Below are 24,808 nucleotides of genomic sequence, written 5' to 3'. Positions count from 1 at the left end.
CAAAACTCTCCTGCTCTCTTTACGCCAAACCTCACGTACAAAATGGCATTCAGGGTTCTCACCGCCAAACGATTTCGGAGTTTTGATTTGACCAGACTCATTTGGCTAAATACACGTTCAATGTCCGCATTTGAATGCGGCAATGTTAAAATAGACATTGCAAACTGACATAAATAACCGAAGGGGTTATTATTAGCTGCATCTTTATATGCATGACTTCATTCCAAAACTCTACAGTGGAAGTCAATGATTCCCATTTAATGTGAACTATGTTTCTCCATTGAGACACCAGTTTTTCAATCGATATCATTTTTGTTAGTTAAAAAATTGGTTTTTATTATTTTCATGTTTCTGTAAAAATAAGCCAAATAAACATGCTATAAGCTAAAAGCATAATAGTTATGCTAAACATGGAGTAATTATGCCAAATTTAGCATATAAATGCTAACTTGGCAACACTGCGACCATGTCTTTCATGTTTTTTACAGTGCCACTACACCAACAAATGCGAATTATGCGCGATGTTCATATCGGTGTTCTGTCAAAATGGTGTGTCGGCTAGCAAATTTTATCGTAAATTATTATTTACTTAAATAATATTATATATCAATATTTTCAAAATCATAATTGCAAAAACTTGTTGTTTATTGTCGTTAAGTTGATCAAATGATTGTTTTTATTTAAAATGCGTATTAAAAACGGGGGAAGTACGTAAATAATTACCAATTTAGGGAATCATTGGGCGTTTTTTGTCAACAGCGGAACGTTTAAACTGTCAATTTGACATCTAAAATGAGACTTAAACGTTAAAACTATTTTCTGTTTCTGGTTTATTTGTCCTGGTTTAAACCAATTTCCAAACGCTACAACAGCACTGCCATGGATCTACTAAATCCAGACATTGTTTCTGTCAAGACGGAACCAGGGCCCCAGGGAGAAGGCGGAGGTGAAATGCCGTATACGGATATTGATTACGACCTCTCAGATGTAAAGAAGGAATGCTTGCAATATGCGGAGAGTACTCGGACAGTCAGTAAGTTTCATGGCATACGTATGTTGAATTTTAAATTCGGATGTTCTGAATCCATGTCCGTTTGGAAATGTCGTATTAACAGTTCGTTTATAAATTTATTTGATTTTTAGGTATATTTGCAGAAAACTGCTTAATTTTTTTTTATTTTTTATATTAACTCCACACAGGAGGCCCTGAAGAAAATAATTTCCCTCAGGGCCTATGTCATCTTTGGGGATGCTGTGTGGAGGGTCTTTTTGTTGAGAGGAAGGAGTGAACATGGGTCTTGAAGAGTCCCATGTTGTAGGAGGGAGGAAACACAGAGGCCGGCAGTTTGTTCCACAGCCGAGCTGTTGAACTTAAGAACGAATCGTAGAAGCGACCCGTTCTCATGTGACAAATGTCAACCGTGTACAAATGTTGGGCGCGCGTTTGGCGTGTATCCCGACTATGCACCGGTGCCGAAGGGAACAATGATGCTAGTTCCTCAGACTTACTCAGATTACTACACTCTTATTACTTATATATCCCTCACGGTCATGATAAAGGTTTCAAAGGTTCCATTGACTGAAAACAACCAAACTCCGCACTGAAGATGCTCAAGATTAAATGGTTTTTCCTTCTTGAAGCATGCATCTGACGATCTGAAGCGGACATCTGGAGTCATTATTTTTCTCAAATTATTCAGTCTGTTCTCAAAATTCACGCTTTTCATTGTTTATAAAGGCGTTCTCAATCGACGAATAATAATTTACAGCCTATAAATAAAAAAAAGTATAATGTCGTGTATCTTATACGTAGGTATTATCGATTTGTTTTTTCAGGTAGCGTTAATGTAGAGGCTGATACCATCAAGGCGGAACTTACGCCACGAGAAGAAGTTGAGGGGGACTTTCCTTATATGGAAATTGACATAGACCTGCCTGATTTTAAAAACGAATGCTTAAAACGCATGGAAATTATTACCACGACAGCAGGTAAAACCGATTTTCCTAATAATATTTAAAAAATTCGTTTAATCCTATTTTTGGATTTATAAATATATGTTCATGAATTTACTCCTCTTACTCAGTGAACGTATTAAGTAGTTATGAGCTTTCATTATCAACAAAATTTTTAATTTGTCTACAGAGCTGAAGATGCATCTCGCCGAAAAGTTATTCGTATCTCCCCATAGTAACTACTCCTGTTCCGACTGCAACTATTCATGTTCTCAAAAAAGCAATTTGAAGAACCACATGCTGACTCATATTGTAAAAAAACCTTTCTCATGTTCTGAGTGCACATATTTATGTTCACGAAAGGAACATCTGACGCTCCACATGCGAACTCACAGTGGGGAAAAACCTTTTTTATGTTCTGAGTGCAATTATTCATTTTCTCAAAAGGTCCATTTAAAGAGCCACATGCTGACTCACAGTGGAGAAAAACTTTTTTCATGTTCCGTGTGCAACTATGCATGTTATCGAAAGGGTCAACTGAATAGACACATGCTGACTCACAGTGGAAATAAACCCTTTTCATGTTCCTTGTGCAACTATGCATGTTATGAAAAAAGCAACCTAAACGGACACATGCGGATTCACAGTGGAGAAAAACCTTTTTCATGTTCTGAGTGCAATTATTCGTTTTCTCTAAAGAGCACTTTAAAGAGCCATATGCTGACTCACAGTGGAGAAAAATATTTTTACTGTACCGATTGCCACTATTCATCTTCCCGAAAGGGAGATTTAAAGAGCCACATGCTGACTCACAGTGAAGAAAAATATTTTTACTGTACCGATTGCCATTATTCATCTTGTCGAATGGGAAATTTAAACAGACACATGCTTACTCACACGGGAGAAAAACCTTTTTCATGTTCTGAGTGCAATCATTCATTTACTCAAAAGGTCAGTTTAAAGGAACACATACTCTCTCACAGTGGAGAAAAACTTTTTTCATGTTCCGTGTGCAACTACGCATGTTATCGAAAGGGTCAACTGAATAGCCACATGCTGACTCACAGTGTAAATAAACCCTTTTCATGTTCCTTGTGCAACTATGCATGTTATAAAAAATGCAACCTTAACGGACACATGCGGATTCACAGTGGACAAAAACCTTTTTCATGTTCTGAGTGCAATTATTCAAGCTTTTATAAGGGTATTTTAAAGATCCATATGCTTACTCACACGGGAGAAAAACCTTTTTCATGTTCTGAGTGCAATTATTCATTTTCTCTTAAGGGCACTTTAAAGAGCCACATTCTGACTCACACTGGAGAAAAATATTTTTCTTGTACTGAGTGCCACTATTCATCTTCCCGAAAAGGAGATTTGAAGAGACACACTCTGATTCACAAAGGAGAATAATTTTTGTTCCCTCTACACCTATTATTTTTCTCAAAAAGGCGGCCGAAGCAGCATATGCCAACAGACAGTGGAGAATAACGTTTTATTATTCCGAGTGCAACTATTCATGACCGTAAAAGGGAGAGATTCATAGAAACACATGTGATTTCCAAGTGAATAGTAATTATTTCGCTAAGAGTTTATCTTTTTTTTACAAATTTCAGAATATTAATTTTACTTTAAATAAAATTACTATAAAAAAAATAATAAATAAAAAAAATTCTGAGATGGGGAGATGTCTGTTTTTACGCACTTTTAAATTGATACTATACATATTTTAGTACATAAATATTTTACCGCATTTAAAAACTCATTTGAAGGCATAAAAGATATCGGTAGCTTTCTCCCCATGCGAGCCGACTTACACAAAAAGGATTTATAGAAAGAAACGTTCTGATGAAGCCAATATCATCTGTGAACAGGTTTGTATAGAGTTTCGGATACTTTCACATGTGCGGAGAGAATCAGTACTGCTTGCTCTGTCGAGCAGGCAACACACTCAGAATGCCTACATTGCTTTCGTAGATTAGATATGGCAATTGGTAAAAATAATAGTGTTAAAAGTGTTTCAATCCTTCACAACGGTTTTATACGCTAAACACTGCAATTATCAAATATAAAACACGCCGTTTATCAAAAAATGATCTTTAGGACTAAGATAGAACGGCAAAACGTGCAAACTCTCCACAATGAAGAAAGATGGTGAATAGACTAAAAAATTTTGTTTTTTTTTTTGTTATTTTTTTTATTAGTAAAAAAAGATACACGAATTACATTACATAATATAATATAATACAAGTATTTGATGTACCCCCATAAATAAGCAGGGCTTGTGTGTATGGGGGGTGTTGTTATATTGGTTTATATTTGATATGATTCAGTTCAACTTCTAGGAATATTTTTTAAGGTGGCTTTTGAATTCGTTTATATTTGCATTCATGTTTCTAATTTTTTCTGGTAATGAGTTAAAAAAATTTACTCCGAGATATTCATGGTTGAACTGTCCTATTGTTTTTTTACATTTAGGAGTTGGAAGTATTTTTATTTTATTTTATTATATTTTTTTAAATTTATTGTAAAATAAAAAATTACAAAAGGTGTAGCTTATGGGTAGACCCCATTTCTTCCAGCTAACCACATTTATTTAATTACAATGTTTATATAATATTATTTGTTTTTATTATAATAATTACAATGTTTATACAGATAAAACAACAATATACAAATGAAAAAATACAAATATATATACCAATAAAAATAGGCGTTTCATTTACATGAGGTATTCACTCAACGTGTAGTGACATTTATTAACAAGGAAAGTGTTTAGTAACGATTTGAATTTGTGTGTACCTTGTATTTGTAATGTTATGTGGAAGGTTGTTATATACTTTAATGGCCATGTAGTATAGTCCTTTTTGGAATATTGTTTTGTTTGCTTTTGGTATTAGTAAGTTTTCTGTGAGCCTTGTAGCGTATTTATGTGTTGAGCTTTTTAGTGGGAACTTGTCTGTAGATGATCGCACTAACATGCATAACTCCATTATATATATGTCTGTGACTGTCAGAATTTTCAGATTTTTAAACATGGGTCTACATTAATCTAAACGATCAGAGTTTGTAATTTTTCTTATGCATCTCTTTTGTATGATGAAAACATCTTTAGCGTTTACCGAGTTTCCCCAAAAAAATAATACCGTATTTTATTATTGAATATACATAACCATAGTATGCGGCTATTACTGATTCGGTGTTTAATATTTTTCTCAAGGTACCCAGAACATAAGAAAAACTACTGATTTTTGCTACAATTTTTGAGACATGTTCTTTCCAGTTTATGTTTATATCTAATTCTATTCCCAGTAGTAAACAGGTTTGGGAAGGTTCGATAATATTATTATTAATGTTTACATTTATATTTATAGGTGTAGCTTGCACTGGACAAAATTTTAAGATTTGGGTTTTGTTTGTGTTGAGTGATAGATGTTGCGATTGCGATTGTTGTCAATTATACGTCTAACATATTTGTTAATATGTTAGTGTTTCGAAAGCATTTCAAATATCGATAATCAATATTCTGTTAAAAGTTTAATGGCGGACCCAATGAAAGGTTTACTGGTTTAACTTTAGATATAGATAAAGTATATATCGAGTAATCCGACGATTGACGACAATTCTCTCAACCGATTTCAAATGTCAAGTTCAAAGTCAAGGTACCGTAGTCACAGTTCTTATATCCTTATTTCCAAATATGCGTTTTGCATACGATATCATTGTTTTGACGGAATATTACCAGCACAATTCAAATAACAGTTCCGTTACAACTATGTTCTTTTTCAGGTTTATTTGTTTATTTGTACAAATCACAAGTGCGCCCCACGGTTGGATTTGGCAGCCACCTCTGGTATGAAGCCCGAAAATACCTGAAAAAAACCCTCGACTCTGTGCAGAAACGGGCGGTCTGTTTGATAGATTCTCCTATCTTAAGAAAAGGATTGCAATCTTTAGAGCATTGTTCTACCGGTATTTCTATGGAAGATGCTCCGAGGAACTAGCGTCATTAATCCCTTCAGCACCGGAGCATAGTCGGGAAACACGATAAATGCATGCCCAACATATATACACGGTTAACATTAGTCGCATGAGAACGGGTCGTTTCTACGACTCGTTTCTGTATTCAACGGCTCGGCTGTGGATCAATTTTCCGGCCTATGTGTTTCCTCCCTCATAAAACATGGGTCTATTCAAGACTCATGTTCACTCCTTCCTCTCCTCAAAAAGACCCTCCACACAGCATCTTCAAAGATGACATAGGCCCTGAGGGAAATTATTATCCTCAGGGCCTCCTGTGTGGAGTAAATGTAAAAAAAAATCAACGATTTATTCCACTAAAAAATATGTATAAACATACATATTTTTGTACGATTTTTGTACACAAATATTGTGTACAAAAATCGTTTTCTGAAAATCATATAATAGGTATTCTATAATAAAAGGAAAGAAAACAACTAAAATAAATCAGATTTTATAAAATAAACTTTCTGTTATACTGTAAACACAATACTAATATTATTGAACTTTGGTATTTTAATTGTAAAACAATCTACATTTTCAAATAATATATTAATGCTATTAAAAAGATAGAATATCTTATAAAAGCCTGTTCTACAAAACGAATTTTAAAATAATGAATTCAACTGTAAACCTAATATAAATAAGTTTTGATTGTATAACTTTACTTTTAAATAAACCCGCAATTTTAAAAATTCGCGACAAACTTTCCAATGCATTACGTATTTTTGAATATTCAACCAAGAAATAAATCTGTTCAAGTCCGTCCAAACAGAAGCTCGACAGAAGGACAACAGATTTGGCAACATTGCATATCAAGTAAGTGCTTTCATAAAAAATCAACAAGCGTTCATGATTTAATGATGAAAATTTTGTGAGCATATGCATAAAATAGCTTTATATATAATAGCTGACCACATTTTAAATTTATTTCACAAAAAAACATGTTGCCACGTAATTTACAGCGTAGGTATCACATGTGAAAGGATGATCAAGAAAGGTGGTTTACTCAAAGATGTTCCAATAAGTGTTGCCCGATATAAATATTTTCATATATTGACTCATTTTATGCATTCTGTAAGAAAAGCACAATTAATTCCGGAGATTTAAACTTTAAAAAAAAACATGGTTCATATATGTACACAAAATTACAAAACTTCATCAAAATTAACCAACTTTAGGGCTTGTGCGGGAGACCTAAAATCCATTTTTTATAAAAAAAATCATTTCTTCCTTATTTTTATGCCCTAATATTACTGTTTTTTAAATTGGAATAAACACAAATGTAAAGATTTTATTTTAGTCAATTTTAAAAAAATTGATATTTTTTGAAAAAAATTAAAACTTTAGGCCTTGTGCGGGAGACCTAAACATTTTTTTAAAAATCCAAAACTTTTTGTGGTAAGTTGTGGAACCTAGTAGCAACTTTTTTTCATCTTGGAATTTGAAAACAAAAAAAAAGTTAAAAATCGATACACCCTAGTGGTAGTGCACAGTCACAGCACTCGCTTTACGGAGAACAAAGGTTTGATCATCGAACTAATCTAATGAGTTTGGAGGCCAAAGGCTGGAATATTGTGTACCAGCATATTTAATAAACTAAAAAATAAACTGCCACTTAATGAAATGAGAAACCTAACACTAAAAACATAAAAAAATGGTGGATAGTAAAAGATAAATTTGTGTAAAATACTTTTTAATTTTATTATTTTTCCTTTCTAAAACATTACTTGATAACTTTTACTGCTTAAACTATTGTTCCTTCTGATGTTAACACAGTTAACTATTGTTCCTTCTGATGTTAACACGGTAAAAACAAAAACTTTTACATATCTATAATGTAATATGTCAAATACTGCTATATTTTATTATTGAATACGACAACCAAATTTAGGGAGAACCAACAGACAAGAAGCTGTGTGGCAACTTTACTGAGCTACCTCTATTTTATACTTAAATTGTGTGAAACGATTGTATTATTAAATAAAATCTTATTCGGCTGTGATCACTTTTGGTAATATACAGGTTAACTAAAAATTGATAAACGTTGTAAATGAATATATTTAAATTTATCCTATACAATAATGTAGAAACTTTACGACAAATTTTCGCGAGCGATATATATACCGCTATTCGATTTAGTATTTTCATCGCTTTTGTTAGAACACGAAATGATGAAAACAAAAAAAAATCATTTTTCACTCAAAAGAACAAATCAAGCAACATGTCGTAAAGACAAACTGCAAGCGAATGATGTATGCACAAGTTATTTCGCCCCAAATTTCAAACGGCCTGACCTTGACCCAAAGTATGCCTTAGAAGCTGCTTACCAAGCTTTCCATACAGATCACATTACTTAGGTTCTCACTTCCATCTTTTTTCTCAATTGAGGTTTAGCATGTGTTTGTTCAAATATGCCTTTCGAGAAAGAACATTTGCATTTGGAACATGAAAAATTTTTGTCTCCAGTATGGGTCATCATGTGTCTCTTCAAACCCCCACTTTGAGAACAAGAATAGCTGCAATCGGAATACGAAAAAGGTTTTTCTTGACTGTGGGTCAGCATGTGTCTCGTCAAATCTCCCTTTCGTGAAAATGAATATTTGCAGTCGGAACATGTAAAAGGTTTTTCTCTACTGTAAGTCAGCATATGATTTGTCAAATCTCCCTTTCGAGAACATGAATATTTGCAGTTGGAACACGAAAAAGGTTTTTCTCCACTCTGGGTCAGCATGTGTTTCTTCAAATCTTCTCTTTGAAAACATAAATAGCTGCAACCGGAACATGAAAAAGGTTTTTCTCCAGTGTGGGTCAACATGTGTCTCTTCAAATGTGCCATTCGAGAAAATGAATACTTGCAGATGGAACACGAACAGGGTTTTTGTCCAGTATGGGTCAGCAAGTGCTTGTTCATACACCCCCTTTGAGAACATGAATATTTGCAAACGGAACAAGAAAAAAGTTTTTCTCCAGTGTGGGTTAGCATGTGCTTCTTCAAATATTTCTTCAAAGAACATGAATATTTGCAGTCGCAACATGAAAAAGGTTTATCTCTACTGTGCGTTAGCATATGATTAGTCAAATGTCCCCTCTGAGAACATGAAGAGTCACATTGAAAACACGAAAAAGGTTTTTCTCCGCTGTGGGTCAGCATGTGTGTCGTCAAATGACTCCTCTGAGAACATGAATATTTGCAGTCGGAACATGAAAAAGGTTTTCCTCCAGTATGGGTACGCAAGTAAAGTTCTAAGTTTGCCTTATAGAAGCAGGAGTAGTTACAATGTGGACAAGATAATAGTTTTTCAGTTTGTGTCTTCGGATCTGTCAATGAATCTGAAAAAGATTACGAATAAATCAATAGTGTGCACCGTTGATTCATAAAAATGAAAAAAAAATAGAATGCACGAATTTGTATTTACCTGTTGTCTGTGTTATTCTTTGAAAGTGTTTTAGACATTCTTTTTTAATATCGGGCAGCTCTATGTCAATTCCCACATAAGGAATTCCCCCTCCGTATTCTTCTACGGATCCTGGTTCTACCATGAAGATAGTCTCCACTTTAATATTACCTATAAAAATAAACAACAATGCAATCCGAAGACGAAGAGCGCTTTAAAATGAAAGAACAGTCGTCCCTTTCCCAGAGAGTTCTACAACAATTATTATAAAATAAATGTTTTATATGTGTCCAGTGTACCACTGCACAAACAAGCGTTTTTTTTAAATGCCTTACCTTTTAGTACAAAGTACCAACCTAAGTAGCAATCGCACTGGTCGGATGTCAGTGGCTTCACTACAGATATTATCAAAACTTATATTAAAAAGATTTTTAAGAAATTTTCGAGAAAATAAGATTATTCATTATTTTCAACATATTTAAAGATTCCTTATGAGCCCATGATTATTTGCAATTGGAACATGAAAAATGTTTTTCACCACTGTGGGTCAGCATGCGTTTCCTTTAATCTCCCATTCGAGAACATGAATTTTTGCAGTCGTCATATGAAAACGGTTTTTCTTTAATGTGATTCTGCATGTGGTTCTTTAAATATACCTTTTGAGAACATGAAAAATTGCAGTATGAACATGATAAAGCTTTGTATGCTCAAATGCGGTTATACCATTGACTTATAATAGGACGAATAGTTACAATGGGGACAAGCCAATCGTTTTTTCGTATCATGCTTGTCCAAGAAGCTGAACTAGTAAAGATACTTACAAAGTAAATCGGCTTTACTTTCTGTCTGGTAAATTCTTTCCATGTATTTCAAGCGTTCATTTTTTACATCAGGCAGGTCTTTGTTAGTTTCTATATAAAGAATTCCCCTTTCATCTTCTTCTTGGGGTCCGGGTTCCTTCTTGATGGTAACAGTTTCCACATTAATGCTACCTGGAAAAACAAAACAACAGTTTAGGTACAGTGATCATTTGCATGCCAATATGAACAATTCACCTCCAATAACTTCACAAAATACATTTCAAATTATTATGATTGCTCTCTTCCAGAGATCTTGAGCATGACTTAATTTATATTTTTAGAGAAAATATTTACAATAAAAATATCATTAAATAACCATGTATATGTGTGAATTTGGACAAGACACTAAAGAAATAAGAAGAACCCCAGATGTCCGCTTCAGGGACCAATGTACCGAGAAGGAAAACCATTAGCTCTTGAGCACCTTCAGTGCGGAATTTCGTTGTTTATGGCCGATGGAACAATGTTTTCTTGCATCACTGTTATGTGTATTTTCAATGTATAAAACATGTAACTTATATCACGTCCAAATAAGTTTAGTAATTTTCTGCAAGATAAGTTAAAAGGAATAATACCAAACGACCTTTGGTATTATTCTGAATAAGCGTATTATGCACTGCCTGCGTTACATCTCAAAAAATAAATGGATTCCAAACATCGGAATTGAACATTTAGATTTTTATACATATACAACCGAACTTACTGGCCGTTTTTTTTTTTTTGATTTTATGGATTCTTTCGTAATCCTTTAACTAGCTAGGGCTTATAACAATACCCTTCATGTTTCTAGCTGACTAGTACTGCGGCTCATTTGGCCTTATTACTATTACCATCTGATGGTTGTATTTACTTGACTGATTTTATATTACATTAATGAGTTTTATGAGGAAAAATTCTTAACTGGATAAAAAAGGCAGGGCTTACTGGCTGTGCGAGTACTCTCAGCATACCGCAAGCATTCCTTCTTTACATCTGGGAGGTCGACATCTCTATCCGTATAGGGTATTTCACCGCCGACTCCTTCCTGGTGCCCTGGTTCCGACTTGATGGAAACAGTATCTGAATATAATAGATCCATGACACTGCTGGGGTGAAGATCGGTAATTGGTTAAAGGCCAAAGAAACATACCTGAAAAGGAATATTGTGATGAAGGAACTTAAAATTGCGTGAGCTTTGCATATTTTGTATCGGTTGGAACATTCGGTCAAAAACTGTGAAGGCGTATGCATTACAAACATTTGTCCTAATTGAAATTGTGACCTTGAAGTTAAATCTTTTGAGAACGGTTAAGACACTAGTCGGATTACACTAAATAAGCAAGTATTGCAGTGTATTGGATCCGCCATACCATCTTTAATTAAAAATCTGCAATCCATATGCTTTATAATTTGAATCAGTCTTGGAAATACTAAAAATAAGTAGACGTCAAATCGACAATACATTCCTCAAACAAAAAGCTAAGTGAATTCCCTTGGGCCAAACTTGCCGATTGGCGCAAGTTAAGCTAGTTTACATTTAAAACTGTGCAATTTTGCACAGTGCAGCATTTGAGCAAACCGTAGTCTAAATTAAAGAAGAGTGGCCGCTTGGTTTGATTTGGAATAAGAGCCGTTGTCAAAATGAATACCTAACGTGATTAATACTAATTTTGTGCCCATTCGACATAATAAAATTACTCATTTTCCAAACTGGTTTAGCCCCGAATTGATCACATTAACATATAAAAAGAAAATTGCTCATATAAATTACAAGCGATCCAGAATGTCAAGTGATTATAATAAATTTCAATTGTTAAGAAAGGAGTGTTGTAAAATCTCAAAATTGTGCTATAAAAATTATATTGATAAAATTGAAAATGATATTCGTGTAAACATAAAACATTTTTGGAATTACACTAATTCTCAAAAAAATAATAACTTGGGTATTCCTCCTTGTATGAACTTCAATGGGAAAATTGGTTGTAATGATGAAAACATTGTAAACTTATTCGCCGATTATTTTAAGTCTGTAAATGAAGAGGATATACCTAGCAACGAAATTCTCATCAAATCTTAGTCTGGACATATCTGAAATATGCATAGAAATAAATGATATCAAAAAGCATGTAAATTTGTTAGATGTTAGAAAAAATGCTGGTCCTGATAATATTCCACCGGTGTTAATTAAGGAATGTTTAAACGGCCTAACTGTTCCTCTTTTCCTAATTTTTAATCAGTCTCTAGAAACAGGTTGTTTCCCTGATACATGGAAACACAGTTTTCTTACACCCATTTTTAAAAAAGGGGACAAAACGGACATTACAAATTATAGACCGATATGTATCCAATCAGCGATACCCAAACTTTTTGAAAAAATTGTACTCTCCAAGATAACTTCCAACATACAAAAAATTATAACTTCCTACCAACATGGCTTTTGTTCAAATAAATCTACTTTAACTAATTTACTAATATACGAAAACTTCATATCCAATTCTTTAGCAAACAGATGCCAGGTTGACTCAATATACACTGACTTTAGCAAGGCCTTTGATAAGGTGTGTCACAAAATATTAATTAATAAATTAGCCACACTTGGAGTTTATGTTAGTTTATTAAATTGGTTTATTAGTTATTTGTCCAAAAGAAGTCTTAGTGTGAAAATAAATGGCACAAATTCTTACACATTTATGGCCACAAGTGGAGTGCCACAAGGCTCTCATTTAGGGCCCATTTTGTTTATTATATTCATAAATGACATTGTTGATATATTTACTAACATAAAAGTATTACTTTTTGCTGATGATTTGAAACTTTATAAAGAGATTAATAACATAAATGATTGCATTATATTACAAACTAATTTGAGAAATCTTTTTGAATGGTGCTCTATCAACAAACTTGCATTGAACATAAAGAAATGTCAGTTCATTAATTTTTACAGAATAAATAATCCAATATTTTTTCAATATACATTAAATGATAAAAACTTTAATTGCGTCAGTGAAATTATTGACCTAGGTATATTGTTCGATAGCAAACTAACTTTTGTGTATCATATTAATAACATTATCAATAAGGCTCTTAAGACTCTTGGATTTGTTTTGAGAATTTCAAAAGACTTCAATAATTTAGGCACATTTATCATATTGTACGAAACCCTTGTTAGATGCCAAGTAGAGTATAACTCTACGTTATGGTCTCCCTTTTACAATATACATTCCGATAATATTGAAAAGATTCAACATAAGTTCCTGAAGTATATAAACTATAAATTGCATATTCCTGTAGAAAACATTGATTATAACTACTTACTAGATAAATTGTTCCTATTAAAACTTTCTGAGAGAAGAATAAACACAGATTTAATAGTACTACATAAAATACTTCATTACAAAATTGACTGTCCTGAGTTACTCCAATAAATCAGCATCCACATACCCAAAAGATCTTGCCGAAATTTACTACCCTTTTATTTTTACAACACCAGAACACTGTCTTATCAAAATTCCCCAATTCCAAGACTTCACAGTCTCGGAAATAAATACTCTGATCTGGGAGATATATTTCATCTTAAAAATAATCAATATAAATATTGTTTATTTCAATTCTTTTATGAATCGAGACACAAATAGGCATCTATAATTTCCGCAATATATATATTTTTATTTTTATTTTGAATATCTATTTATGTGAGACTTCTTATCATTTTTACTAATGTATCCTATTTTATTATATGCTTTTGTTGTAACATTAAATATATTTTTTTCTTTTTTCGTTGTATTATGTTTCCTTTATTGTTTTAATTTTGTAGAATCTATAATAACTGTGATACTCTACTATTAAACTTTGAAGTGTGTAAAAGCCCATTAGGGCGTGTAATAATAATAATAAATACTCTTGTAGAAAAAAGTCAGCATTAAAACTTACCAGTAACTATCACAAGCTTGAGATGATACATATAACTGCCAGGGTAAAAATAGTGCAAGATTATTTTACTATAAATGGAAACAGGGTGAAACTATTTGCAGTGAAGTACAATGCATCAACCAGTTTAATATAAAAATTAATAGTCAGTGTTGCCCATTAGATTGTTAAAAACCCTTAATCGGGCACCTTGGTACGAACAACATCGAATTTCGTAATTCCTAAACGGGCAAGCACTTCTGGGCATTCCGAAATTTGTTTTTTAATTACGTCAGTGAATATAATATGGCAAATAGTCCGTGCTGTTTTGTAACAGCTTTTTATGTGTCTGCTGTCAGATGTGTAAAGTAAGTTGTGCATTTTTTTTTAACCTCGATTAAAGTGAAGTTCTGCAAAAAGTTTGGTTATTACTAAGTTTCCAAGATTGATTTGTTAAACATTATCAAAGGTTATTATCACTGTTTTTTTTAATTCCCGAAAAAAAGATACTGTAATGTAGGAATTTTTATTTTAAACTTTAATTGTTAGTACAGTGGGTGGCCAAATTATTATACTCAAACAAAAAAACGTCGCTATCTGTGATAGTGGTGGCTATAATTAATTTATTATTGGAATGAAATGTTATGGTTTTTCAATTTACTGATTAGCCACTATATCTGGCAACACTTTCATCAGTGTGGCAACACATAAATGTTTTTTTTTATCAAAATGGCGGCTGCTAGTATCAGTACATGTCGAAAATTTTACTGTGCTGACTTGTGAGAAGTCTTCGAAAAAAATCTTGGCTTCAGTGGTATCGACTTATTATTCAGTTAGTGTTCGATTTTTTTACATTTAGAATTATTCTAGTACTCGATCAATACGTTGTGATCATGTTTTAGTTAGTTTTTGTTTTTTTTTTTGTTTTTTTATTGGTTGTCAACCGACCTAACCTAAAAATGTTTATTAACAGATATGGGGAAGTGTGCTGACCTCACACCAATGAAAAAAGCACAGATTTCGACAATGTTACGGCATTGTCAATATACCCAGCGTCAAATTGCTGATTTGTGTGATGTATCACAGTCCAGTGTGCGTAATATCAAGCAAAAAGTGGACGCCGAAATACCGATCAAGGAGGATCGAGTCGGTAAATGCGGGCGAAAACGCATTACAACACCTCGAACTGAGCGAGAAATACGTCGCATTACACTTAAAAACCGTCGAAAGCCACGGCTCGTCACAAAACAAATTCTTAATGATAATGGAGTACAAATATCAGAGCGGACTCTCAGGCGAAGATTTGTAGAAATGGGACTGAAATGTTGTCGGCCACTAAAAAAACCAAAACTCACTCCTGCCATGAAGGCCAAACGTCTGGCCTGGGCCAAGGAGCATCGACACTGGACACAGAAAGACTGGAGCAAGGTTTGAATAACCCTAATACAAGAATACACATGCTTAGAGTATCGTTTTTTACACATTTATACAAAAACAATTTCTTGCAGGTTTGTTTCTCGGACGAGTCGTCAATACAGATTGTCCAAGATAAAACTGAGTTTGTTCGGCGAAAGACGCATGAAAAATTCAATGAAGACTGCATTGTGAAACGTGTAAAGCATCCTGCTTCAGTGATGATATGGTCCGTCATCAGAGATGTGCAAAATGGGTACACAAAACCATTTGAAATGCAAAATGGAAATGGGTCAAAACTTTTCCATTTGAAAATGCAAAATGCAAAATGGTTTTTAGAAAAGCATTTCAAATGCAAAATGCAAAATACCTATTTTCAAATTGCATTGAAAATGCAAAATGGTTTCTCAGGTCAAACAATTAAAATAATTATAGAATTTTTAAACAGTTTTGTCATTAAATAATGGACATCAATGTAGAACAGACATATTACATGATGGTAAATCAAAAAATGCCACGACTACGGATTATTCCACAAAAAATTTGCGCGGGACTAATGTTGCCAACGTAAAAACATAGAAATTGCTATCTAATATTTAACATTACAGCGTCATGGCCCCATGTTCAGTATTTGAATCAGTATTTTTTGTAATGGTATCACTCAATTGCCAGGGCTTCTACCAGGGAGCAACTTGACAAATGTAAATTACACAGGTCCGCAAATTGACATTTTAAATTTTTTTTCTAAATGGTAATGGTTGAATTATATGTATTTCGATATGCTGAATTCGAGAATGCCATCCATTTCGACCCATCACGTAAGGATTTTCCGCAAAGTGGAAATTAAAATATAGGGAAAACCCGCCTCACACAACTTCTGTAGGGAATGTTCAAAAGAAAAAAAATCATAAAATTATACAAATTTAATTAAATTTAAGTCTTAATATATTTTATTTACATTATATACAATTATAAATCTTTATAAAATCTGCTTTTTTTAGTTTGGAAGCTTCGTTTTGTGCTTTTTCGTTTGTGTGACGTTATATTTTCCCTATGCAGCATCCAGCAGTAGTCGCCCATCATATTTGTATCTCATCGACCTCGATACCTTCTCTCCATTTCCTTGATATCTTATCTCACCTCGCTCTTCACTAACTGCACCAACATTTTCCGGGAAGTAATCCAAACGGGAGTTCAAAAAATGGAGTTTTAAACTCATTGAGCATCCCAGATTTTTAAAATTGAACAACCTATTTTCTACGATATTTTCAAAGTCCGGATCCTTCGGATTCCCTAGAAACTTCGTAACTACATATTTAAAAGAATTCCATGCTGACCTCTCAACATCGTTCATCACATTTTCAAAGTTGTTATCTTTCATCAGCTTACAAATGTCAGGACCAACAAAAACTCCCTCCTTCGGCTTTGCTTCAGACAGACCAGGAAACTTGCTTGAAATGTATTTAAATGTCTCGCCATCTTTTGGCAATGCCCTCACAAACTGCATCATCATCCCAAGTTTGATATGGAGCGGTGGTAGAAGAACCTTTTTAGGATCAACCAAAGATTTAAAGTGCACGTTTTTCTCTCCGACCTTCATTGTTCTTTTCGGCCACACTTTCTGGTTTCAGTGTTTAGCTTTGGCACGACTATCCCATTCACAAAGAAAACACCAAAACGAAATGATTTAACTTTACCTTTTGACCACATTTTAAGTCCTTCAACACACCCTGAACAAACTCCATACGGGGCCCAAGATTTGTCCTGGTTCCCTATCTTCACACCAAAATACCCAAAATATACTTTTTTAATGAAATCAGTAATATTTAGTTGTTGTTTTTTCACTACAAATTCACCACAAATATAGCAAAAACTCTCAGAAGAATTTACACAACCTCTTGAAGTCATTTTTGAAACGCACGTTACGAAAGTTGGAACAGAAATAAATTAATGAAAGGGCATAGAAGGGAGTGGGCACCTTGGGAATTTCGGCATTCTCTCATAATACTTACTATGGAAAATCCCAATATATATGATTCAAAGCTGACTAATTTTATCGTCATGAGTTACTAAATGTTTTGTTTCAGTCTATAAAACTTAAAATTATCTTATAATAAGTTGTAAATAATAAAAAATATATATTTCGGCAACAAACCCCGTTTTGCGCCTTAAGATAGGCAATCTCACAGTATCTTGCGTTTTGCGGAAAAACCTTACGTGATGGAATTTTTCTGATAATTTTCCCGAATTCAGTAACTAAAAAAAATTGGAATTACTTATTATTTCAAAGAAAAAAAAAGTGGAGATTGTAGGAAGAATGTTGCAAAAAGCATTTAAAATGGAAAATGCATTGAGAAAAGCATTTAAAATGCAAAATGCAAAATGGTTTTTAGAAAAGCATTTAAAATGCAAAATGGAAAATACCCATTTTGCATTTCCATTTTAAATGGATTTATTTCAAATAAAGTACATCTCTGTATACACATATCATCAAAGTAAGTATTAATTACTTGGTAAGCAAATGTAAAAATTGGCTATCTACCGGACGCACGGATCGAATCCCACTAATTTCATTATAGAAACCGAAAAATTATTACTGAATCTAAAAAGTACCTTAAATATTATTGTTGGTGACATTAACATTAATATCAGACACTGGGCACAAAGCAAAACGAAAGATGATTATATAAATGTAATGACTTCACTAAACTATAAAAAATATATAAATAATGCAACACGAAATATCAGCAGACAAATCCCTTCCTGTATCGGTCACATATAGTGCAATTTTGGTACTCTGAATAGGTCATGGTATCGACTTCGGCTGTAGTGGTCTGATACATATAAATGATAGCATCCCAAGAGGAATGGGCTATCGATAAAATTGTTCCTGATTTTGAAAGACATAATAGCTAAACTTGTTTTCCGCCTATATATTGGTAGTTGGTACCACTCGGGTGGAATGACTCGCAAATTGTGCTGAATATGAAATGTTCTTAAAAATCATTATTCTTAGTAACGATCATTCTTAATAATAACCGTGATTAATTATCATATTATGAATATGTATGTTAACAAAATGTATGTGTTCAAAAGTCACATGGTGAAAATGTTTTTTTTTTTTAGTTATCTGGTCGCCATGAAAATTATAATAATTGTCTATGACTTCATTCTTGTCTATGCATAATAGAGATGGGCGAAGCGGCTCAGTTGAGGGAGCCGGTTTACTAGTTCCCGTTCAATTGAAAGATCCGCTTCGGTGAACCGGCTCACCGGGTCACCGGCAGTATTACGGATCTTGGCCTAATGTCGCTGTTTTTCAGTTGCACTAATTCTGCCCACATATTCCCCACAAATATTCTCCCGCTTTCATTATTCGAAATCCATGGGGGGGGGGGGTTGTTACGGAATTTCTGTGAAACATAATTCCCCACAAAATTTTTCAAAATGCGTACTCCCCACGAGATATTTGAAATCCATGGTGGGGGGGTTGTTACAGAATTTCTATGAAACGTAATTCCCCCCAAAAAAAATCAACATACGTACTCCCCACAAAATATTGAAATCCATGGGGGGGGGGGGGTGGCTACGGAATTCGATTTCAAAAAGTTCCTCAAATTTTCGAACGAGTGAACCGGCTCACCACTCGCGAACGAGTTGAACCGACTCATCGTTCCCGAACGAGTGAGCGGCTGATTTGGGAACCGGATCTTACGGATCCGCGTAAAGATCCGGTTCACTGAGCCGACTCGTTAGCGAACGACTCACTTCTAATGCATAACCTATAAATATTTTTGACAAGTGCTAACAAGTGCTTTCTTCTCCGTTTCTTCCTGTTAAACATACTATCCCACGCCTGTAATGGTTATTGGTAAAGTAAGTACTCATACTTATATTCATCGCTATTTATTTGGTAGCTGCCGTTATTCCAGTTTAGTTAGGGAATCATTGGGCGTTTTGTCACAGTAGAATGTTTAAACTGTCAATTTGAGGTCTACCTATTATTAGATTAGCATTTTGAAGGCATTTATTACAATGATCACAAAAAACATATGGTTAACAGATATTTTGTTAAAAGCGGAATGGCGGTAAACATTGTAAATATAGTTTTCCCACGCTAAACAACGTTTCTCTTAACCGTTGTCATATCTTCAAGGTTTTCAAATATGTGTTTTGGCTACAACTTCGTTATTTTGACAGGATATTCCAAGCGAAACACATTTTATATATTTTTTTATGTTTTTTTTTATTCTAGATAAAATAAATTACATTTTCACTTATTTAACTAGAAAAAACTAATACATTACACATTAATATATTACACAACGATTTTATTCACGATCATTGCTTTGTTGATTGATCATAAAACTTAACAACTTTTTCTTAAATTTACCTACACTTTTTTCATTTTTAATTTCGTTTGGGAGGCAATTATGTATGTTGCTCCCCTCGTAACCAATGGATTGCTTGCCGTAATGGGTATGTATGGTGTAATTGTAAAAAGCATTCACTTTGTGGCTCATCATAATTTATAATAAAAACACATAAATTTGTTTTTGACCACGATAGTTTTATTTTCACTCTACCGGTTTCGGAAGATCCCTTCCTTCGTCAGGAGGATATTTAAAACAGTTTTAAATATTCTCCTGACGAAGGAAGGGATCTTCCGAAACCGGTAGAGTGAAAATAAAACTATCGTGGTCAAAAACAAATGTATGTGTTTTTATTATAAAGGTATGTATGGTGTTTAAATGTATTTTATCTTGTTGCCGTATAAAGTGTGTGGGTACTTGGTACGTTTTAATGATTTCTGTATTTGGATGTATGAGTTTATTATTTATTTTTCATATAAGGAGACATGTATTATATTCATAAAAAGTTTCTTAATGTTAATAGTTTTGTTTCCATGCATAATATTTCTGTTAAAGTTCTAGGTTTGAAGTGAAACAGCTTTTTGATTACTTTGTTTTGTTTTACGTGTAGTTCATTTATATATGTTTCAGATGTATTTCCCCAGATTTCAATCAAGTAGTCTAAATGTGAATGTATGAGGCTATCATATATCGACGGCCGGCATAGTCCAGTGGTAACGCATTGGACTGCCATTCCGAAGGTCGCGGGTTCGAACCCGGCGTGCGCAAATAAATTTTATTTGATTAATTTGTGTTATTTCACAATTAATTAATTAAAATAATATATAGTATATTTGCGGCACTTTCCAGAGTGGAAGATACTACCAGTATCGCCCTGGTGAAAAACCACCATTCAGAATTGAAACGTTGCTCCAAATGGCTTTAGCCGTGTTTAGTGACTAGATCTGAATAGCCAGGTACTTCCCCACCTTCCTCTTTCCTTTCCCCACTTACCTTCAGCCTCACAACATCCCCCAATTGGGGATGCCATAGTCTCACTGGCTCCAGACGGGAGCAGTTGGGACTCTTGTGAGGTATTCACTAAAAAAAAAAAAAAAAAACCTTTTTTAATTTTATTTGGTAACAGATATGATATCAGGCTAAATAGGCTAATTAAAGGGTTTATTTTATCTTTAATATCTTGAATATGCTGTTTAAAAGTTAGGTGTTTATCAATGTATCAGGATTTGCAGTTTGTTATATTCAATTTTTAAGTGTACATGAGGAGGAATAATTTAACGAGTTGAGCTTAAAATCATGTATCCTCTTTTAATTTTACTTTTGGATTTTTATCATTTTATTTTATTTTAACAACGTTCTGTTTCAGATATATTTTTGGTGTTAAACCAATAACCAAACTCTACCAAAGCAGACCATGGATCTACTGAAGTCAGATACTATATCCATCAAGACGGAACCAGGTCTCCGGGAAGAAGATGGAGGTGAAATTGCATTTTCAGATTAAGATTTCGACCACCTAGCTGTAACGAAGGAATGCTTGCAATATGCTGAGAGTACTCAGACAATCAGTTTGTTGCATTGCATACGTGTAAAATATAGAACTTTAAATTCGGATGTCCTGAATCAATATCTCTTTTGAAATGTCGTGCAAACAGGACACATACTTGTTCACAACATCCTTTCTTATAATACATGAGGTGTATTGGGTATTTACCTTAATATGCGTCCTTGCCGGAAAATACCAAAATACAGCACTCATAAAACTTTATTATATTATTCACAATAAGTTCTCGATTCCTCGATTTTTACTTAATTTCATTTGGGACATGATGTAAATAACACGTATTTATTATACGTTAAAATACATAAATATTGATTGGAAAAACAATATCCCATTGACTGAAAATAATCAAACTCTCTACTACGGGTGCTCTAGAGAAAGTTTCTGTTTTTTGAAGAATCGGTCCCTGAAGCGGACATCTGAGGTCATTCTTTATCTGACATTGACCTCGTTGATCAATAGTTTCTTTATTCGTAATAAAATAGTTTATTGTTTTCCAATTTAAAAAAAATTCTCGTTTATATCAATTTTACGAAGATACAGGGCTGGCCCTACCCTGGTGCAATTGGAGCAGTTCGCTCCGGGCGTCGAGTGCTCAACCTAACACATCGCCTTTGATATTATTTATGATAAATACCGCGCTACAAAAAAAAACAAATCATCAATTAATTGATTACAGTGATATCCTGCTTTGGCGTGTACTAATTGAGACTGTTAGGGCAGTCAAAATTAAACTCGCACCTGGCGCCGTTTGGTTCAGGGCTGGCCATGCAAAGATACATTATATTTATCGTCCTTTTTATTACAGGAAGCATTTATGTGGAGACAGTTACCGTAAACGCGGATCTTGGACCCCGACAAGATGAAGCGGGACTTACTTATATGAAAATTGACATAGATCTGCCGGATGTTAAAGAGGAATGCTTAGAACGCTTTGGAAGAATTACCAAGGCAGCAGGTAAAACCAATTTTTCACTGTAAACTTGAACGATTCTGACTCTCCTATTTTTTTTAACCTTTCTACGAACTTTCTTCGCTTATTTACTCTAAGTTTAGAAAAAGTGTGTTTAACTGAGTCATTTTCACCCATGTTATTTTTCAAATTTGTCGACAGATCTTCAGACGCATTTTGTCGAAAAAGGATTCACTCCTCCACATAGCAACTACTCCTCTCCTAAGTCAAATTTTGCAATAAACGAACGCAACCATGAAAGAGAAAAATATTTTTACTGTACCGATTGCCACTATTCATCTTCTCGAAAGGGAGATTTAAAGATCCACATGCTTATTCACACGGGAGAAAAACCTTTTTCATGTTCCGTGTGCAACTATGCGTGTTGTCGTAAGGGTCACCTAAAGAGGCACATGCTGATTCACAGTGGAGTAAAACCTTTTTCATGTTCCGTGTGCAACTATGCGTGTAATCAAAGGGGTCAACTGAAGAGCCATGTGCTGACTCACAGTGGAGAAAAACTTTTTTCATGTTCCGCTTGCAACTATGCATGTAATCAAAGGGGTCAACTGAAGAGACATGTGCTGACTCACAGTGGAGAAAAACCTTTTTCATGTTCCGTATGCAACTATGCATGTTATCGAAAGAGAGACCTAACGATCCACATGATGACTCACAGTGGAGAAAAACCATTATCATGTTCCGTGTGCAACTATGCGTGTTGTCGAAAGGTTGACCTGAAGAACCACATGCTGATTCACAGTGGAGTAAAACCTTTTTCATGTTCCGTGTGCAACTATGCATGCTATCGAAAGGATCAGCTGAAGGGGCACATGCTGACTCACAGTAGAGAAAAACTTTTTTCATGTTCCGCTTGCAACTATGCATGTAATCAAAGGGGTCAACTGAAGAGCCATGTGCTGACTCACAGTGGAGAAAAACCTTTTTCATGTTCCGTGTGCAACTATGCATGTTGTCGAAAAGGTCAGCTGAGGAGGCATATGATGACTCACATTGGAGAAAAACTTTTTTCATGTTCCGCTTGCAACTATGCATGTAATCAAAGGTGTCAACTGAAGAACCATATGCTGACTCACAGTGGAGAAAAACCTTTTTCATGTTCCGCTTGCAACTATGTGTGTTCTCGAAAGGGTCACCTGAAGAGCCACATGCTGATCCACAGTGGAGTAAAACCTATGGGAATGAATGGGATCGACTGGAATGTAGTAAACGAACAAGCAAATAATAGCATGAACACATTGAAACGATGGTTTGATACAAATCTTCTCTAATTGAACACTAACAAGACATACTATATACATTTCTCAATTAACAAACTACAAACACTCCCTAACACTAAAATAATTATTCACAATAAAAAATGTAATAAAAACACATACCTATATCCAAGGCTGTTCAATATTTAACTCAGTATCAGAAATTTAATATCTCGGAGTGATAATAGAACAACATATGAAGTGGAAGAGAAATACCTGTGAATTGGTTAAGCGTATCAGAAAGTGTGTATATATATTCATTAGATTAAGAAATATTTTAAAAAGAAGTAACCTAAAAAGAGTATACTCCGCACTAATCCAGTCGTTAATTCAATACGGAATTATTGGATGGGGGGGTCATACAATAAGATTCTAACCCCGATCAAAGTGGTCCAGAAGCTAATCCTTAAAGTAATCCCCAAAAAAAAAACAAAATTAAAAAAATGTAATACCAAACAAATGCAAAATAACTATACCTATTTAGGAATAAAGTATTTCAACAATCTTCCGATTGAAATAAAGAAATTAAATTATATTAACATACTTAAACTGAAACTGAAGTTACACGTTCAGAAATAATTAACTGAATAATTGCCTGTTTTTCCCTTCATTGATATTGATTATCAGTCTGTACTCAACTCCACTGTATTTAGATGTTATATCTTTATATAATGTTCCTATTTTTCTTATAATTTGTGTAACTCTCTTACTTAGCACAAGAACCAGTTTCTTCATTGGTGAGATTGCGAACACAAATATGTAATCATATGTACTCATATAACATCCTGTACCCACTTATATTTATTAAATAAATAAAATTTCGACTTATTACAGTTTAGTTGCGGAGTGTAAAGTATGTTAGTTTTATGACGTTATCGCATGGAAATGATTTAAGTTCATTACTATTTTTATGTTTACGGTATAACTTTTATTATTGTAATCACGCACAGATTGTGGGTAATCTCTGCTAATCTGAAATTGAAATCTATTATAGGTAACTACTGTTTTATTGATATTTATGCAAGACCGCTTAAGAATATTGAGATAGAGAAAATGTATTATTTATCGTTTTATTAAATCTTATATGGATTTGTAAATGTATAATCAGATGCGAGT

At 33.9% G+C, this 24,808-nt stretch overlaps 1 protein-coding gene and 1 long non-coding RNA gene across 2 annotated transcripts; both read left to right on the top strand.

The window, feature by feature from the left end:
* Positions 1 to 544: 544 nt before the first annotated feature.
* Positions 545 to 8,480, top strand: LOC149415775 (uncharacterized). Its single transcript, XM_089641685.1, has 4 exons — positions 545 to 1,033; positions 1,837 to 1,989; positions 2,144 to 3,157; positions 8,443 to 8,480. Exons 1-4 carry the CDS (start codon positions 880 to 882, stop codon positions 8,478 to 8,480), a joined length of 1,359 nt encoding a protein of 452 aa, XP_089497811.1. The 5' UTR covers positions 545 to 879.
* A 10,839-nt stretch (positions 8,481 to 19,319) lies between these two features.
* On the top strand, positions 19,320 to 22,755 carry LOC149415774 (uncharacterized). The gene is made up of 4 exons (XR_016303581.1): positions 19,320 to 19,405; positions 21,269 to 21,383; positions 22,272 to 22,421; positions 22,578 to 22,755. It is a non-coding gene; the product is annotated as an uncharacterized LOC149415774 (long non-coding RNA).
* Positions 22,756 to 24,808: the final 2,053 nt, after the last annotated feature.

Source organism: Hesperophylax consimilis, chromosome 17 (genome assembly GCF_061612785.1).
Source record: "Hesperophylax consimilis isolate HC1 chromosome 17, BYU_Hcon_1.0, whole genome shotgun sequence".
Taxonomy (NCBI): domain Eukaryota; kingdom Metazoa; phylum Arthropoda; class Insecta; order Trichoptera; family Limnephilidae; genus Hesperophylax; species Hesperophylax consimilis.
Note: the sequence above shows the minus strand (reverse complement) of the source record. Positions and strands in the feature narration are given on the sequence as shown.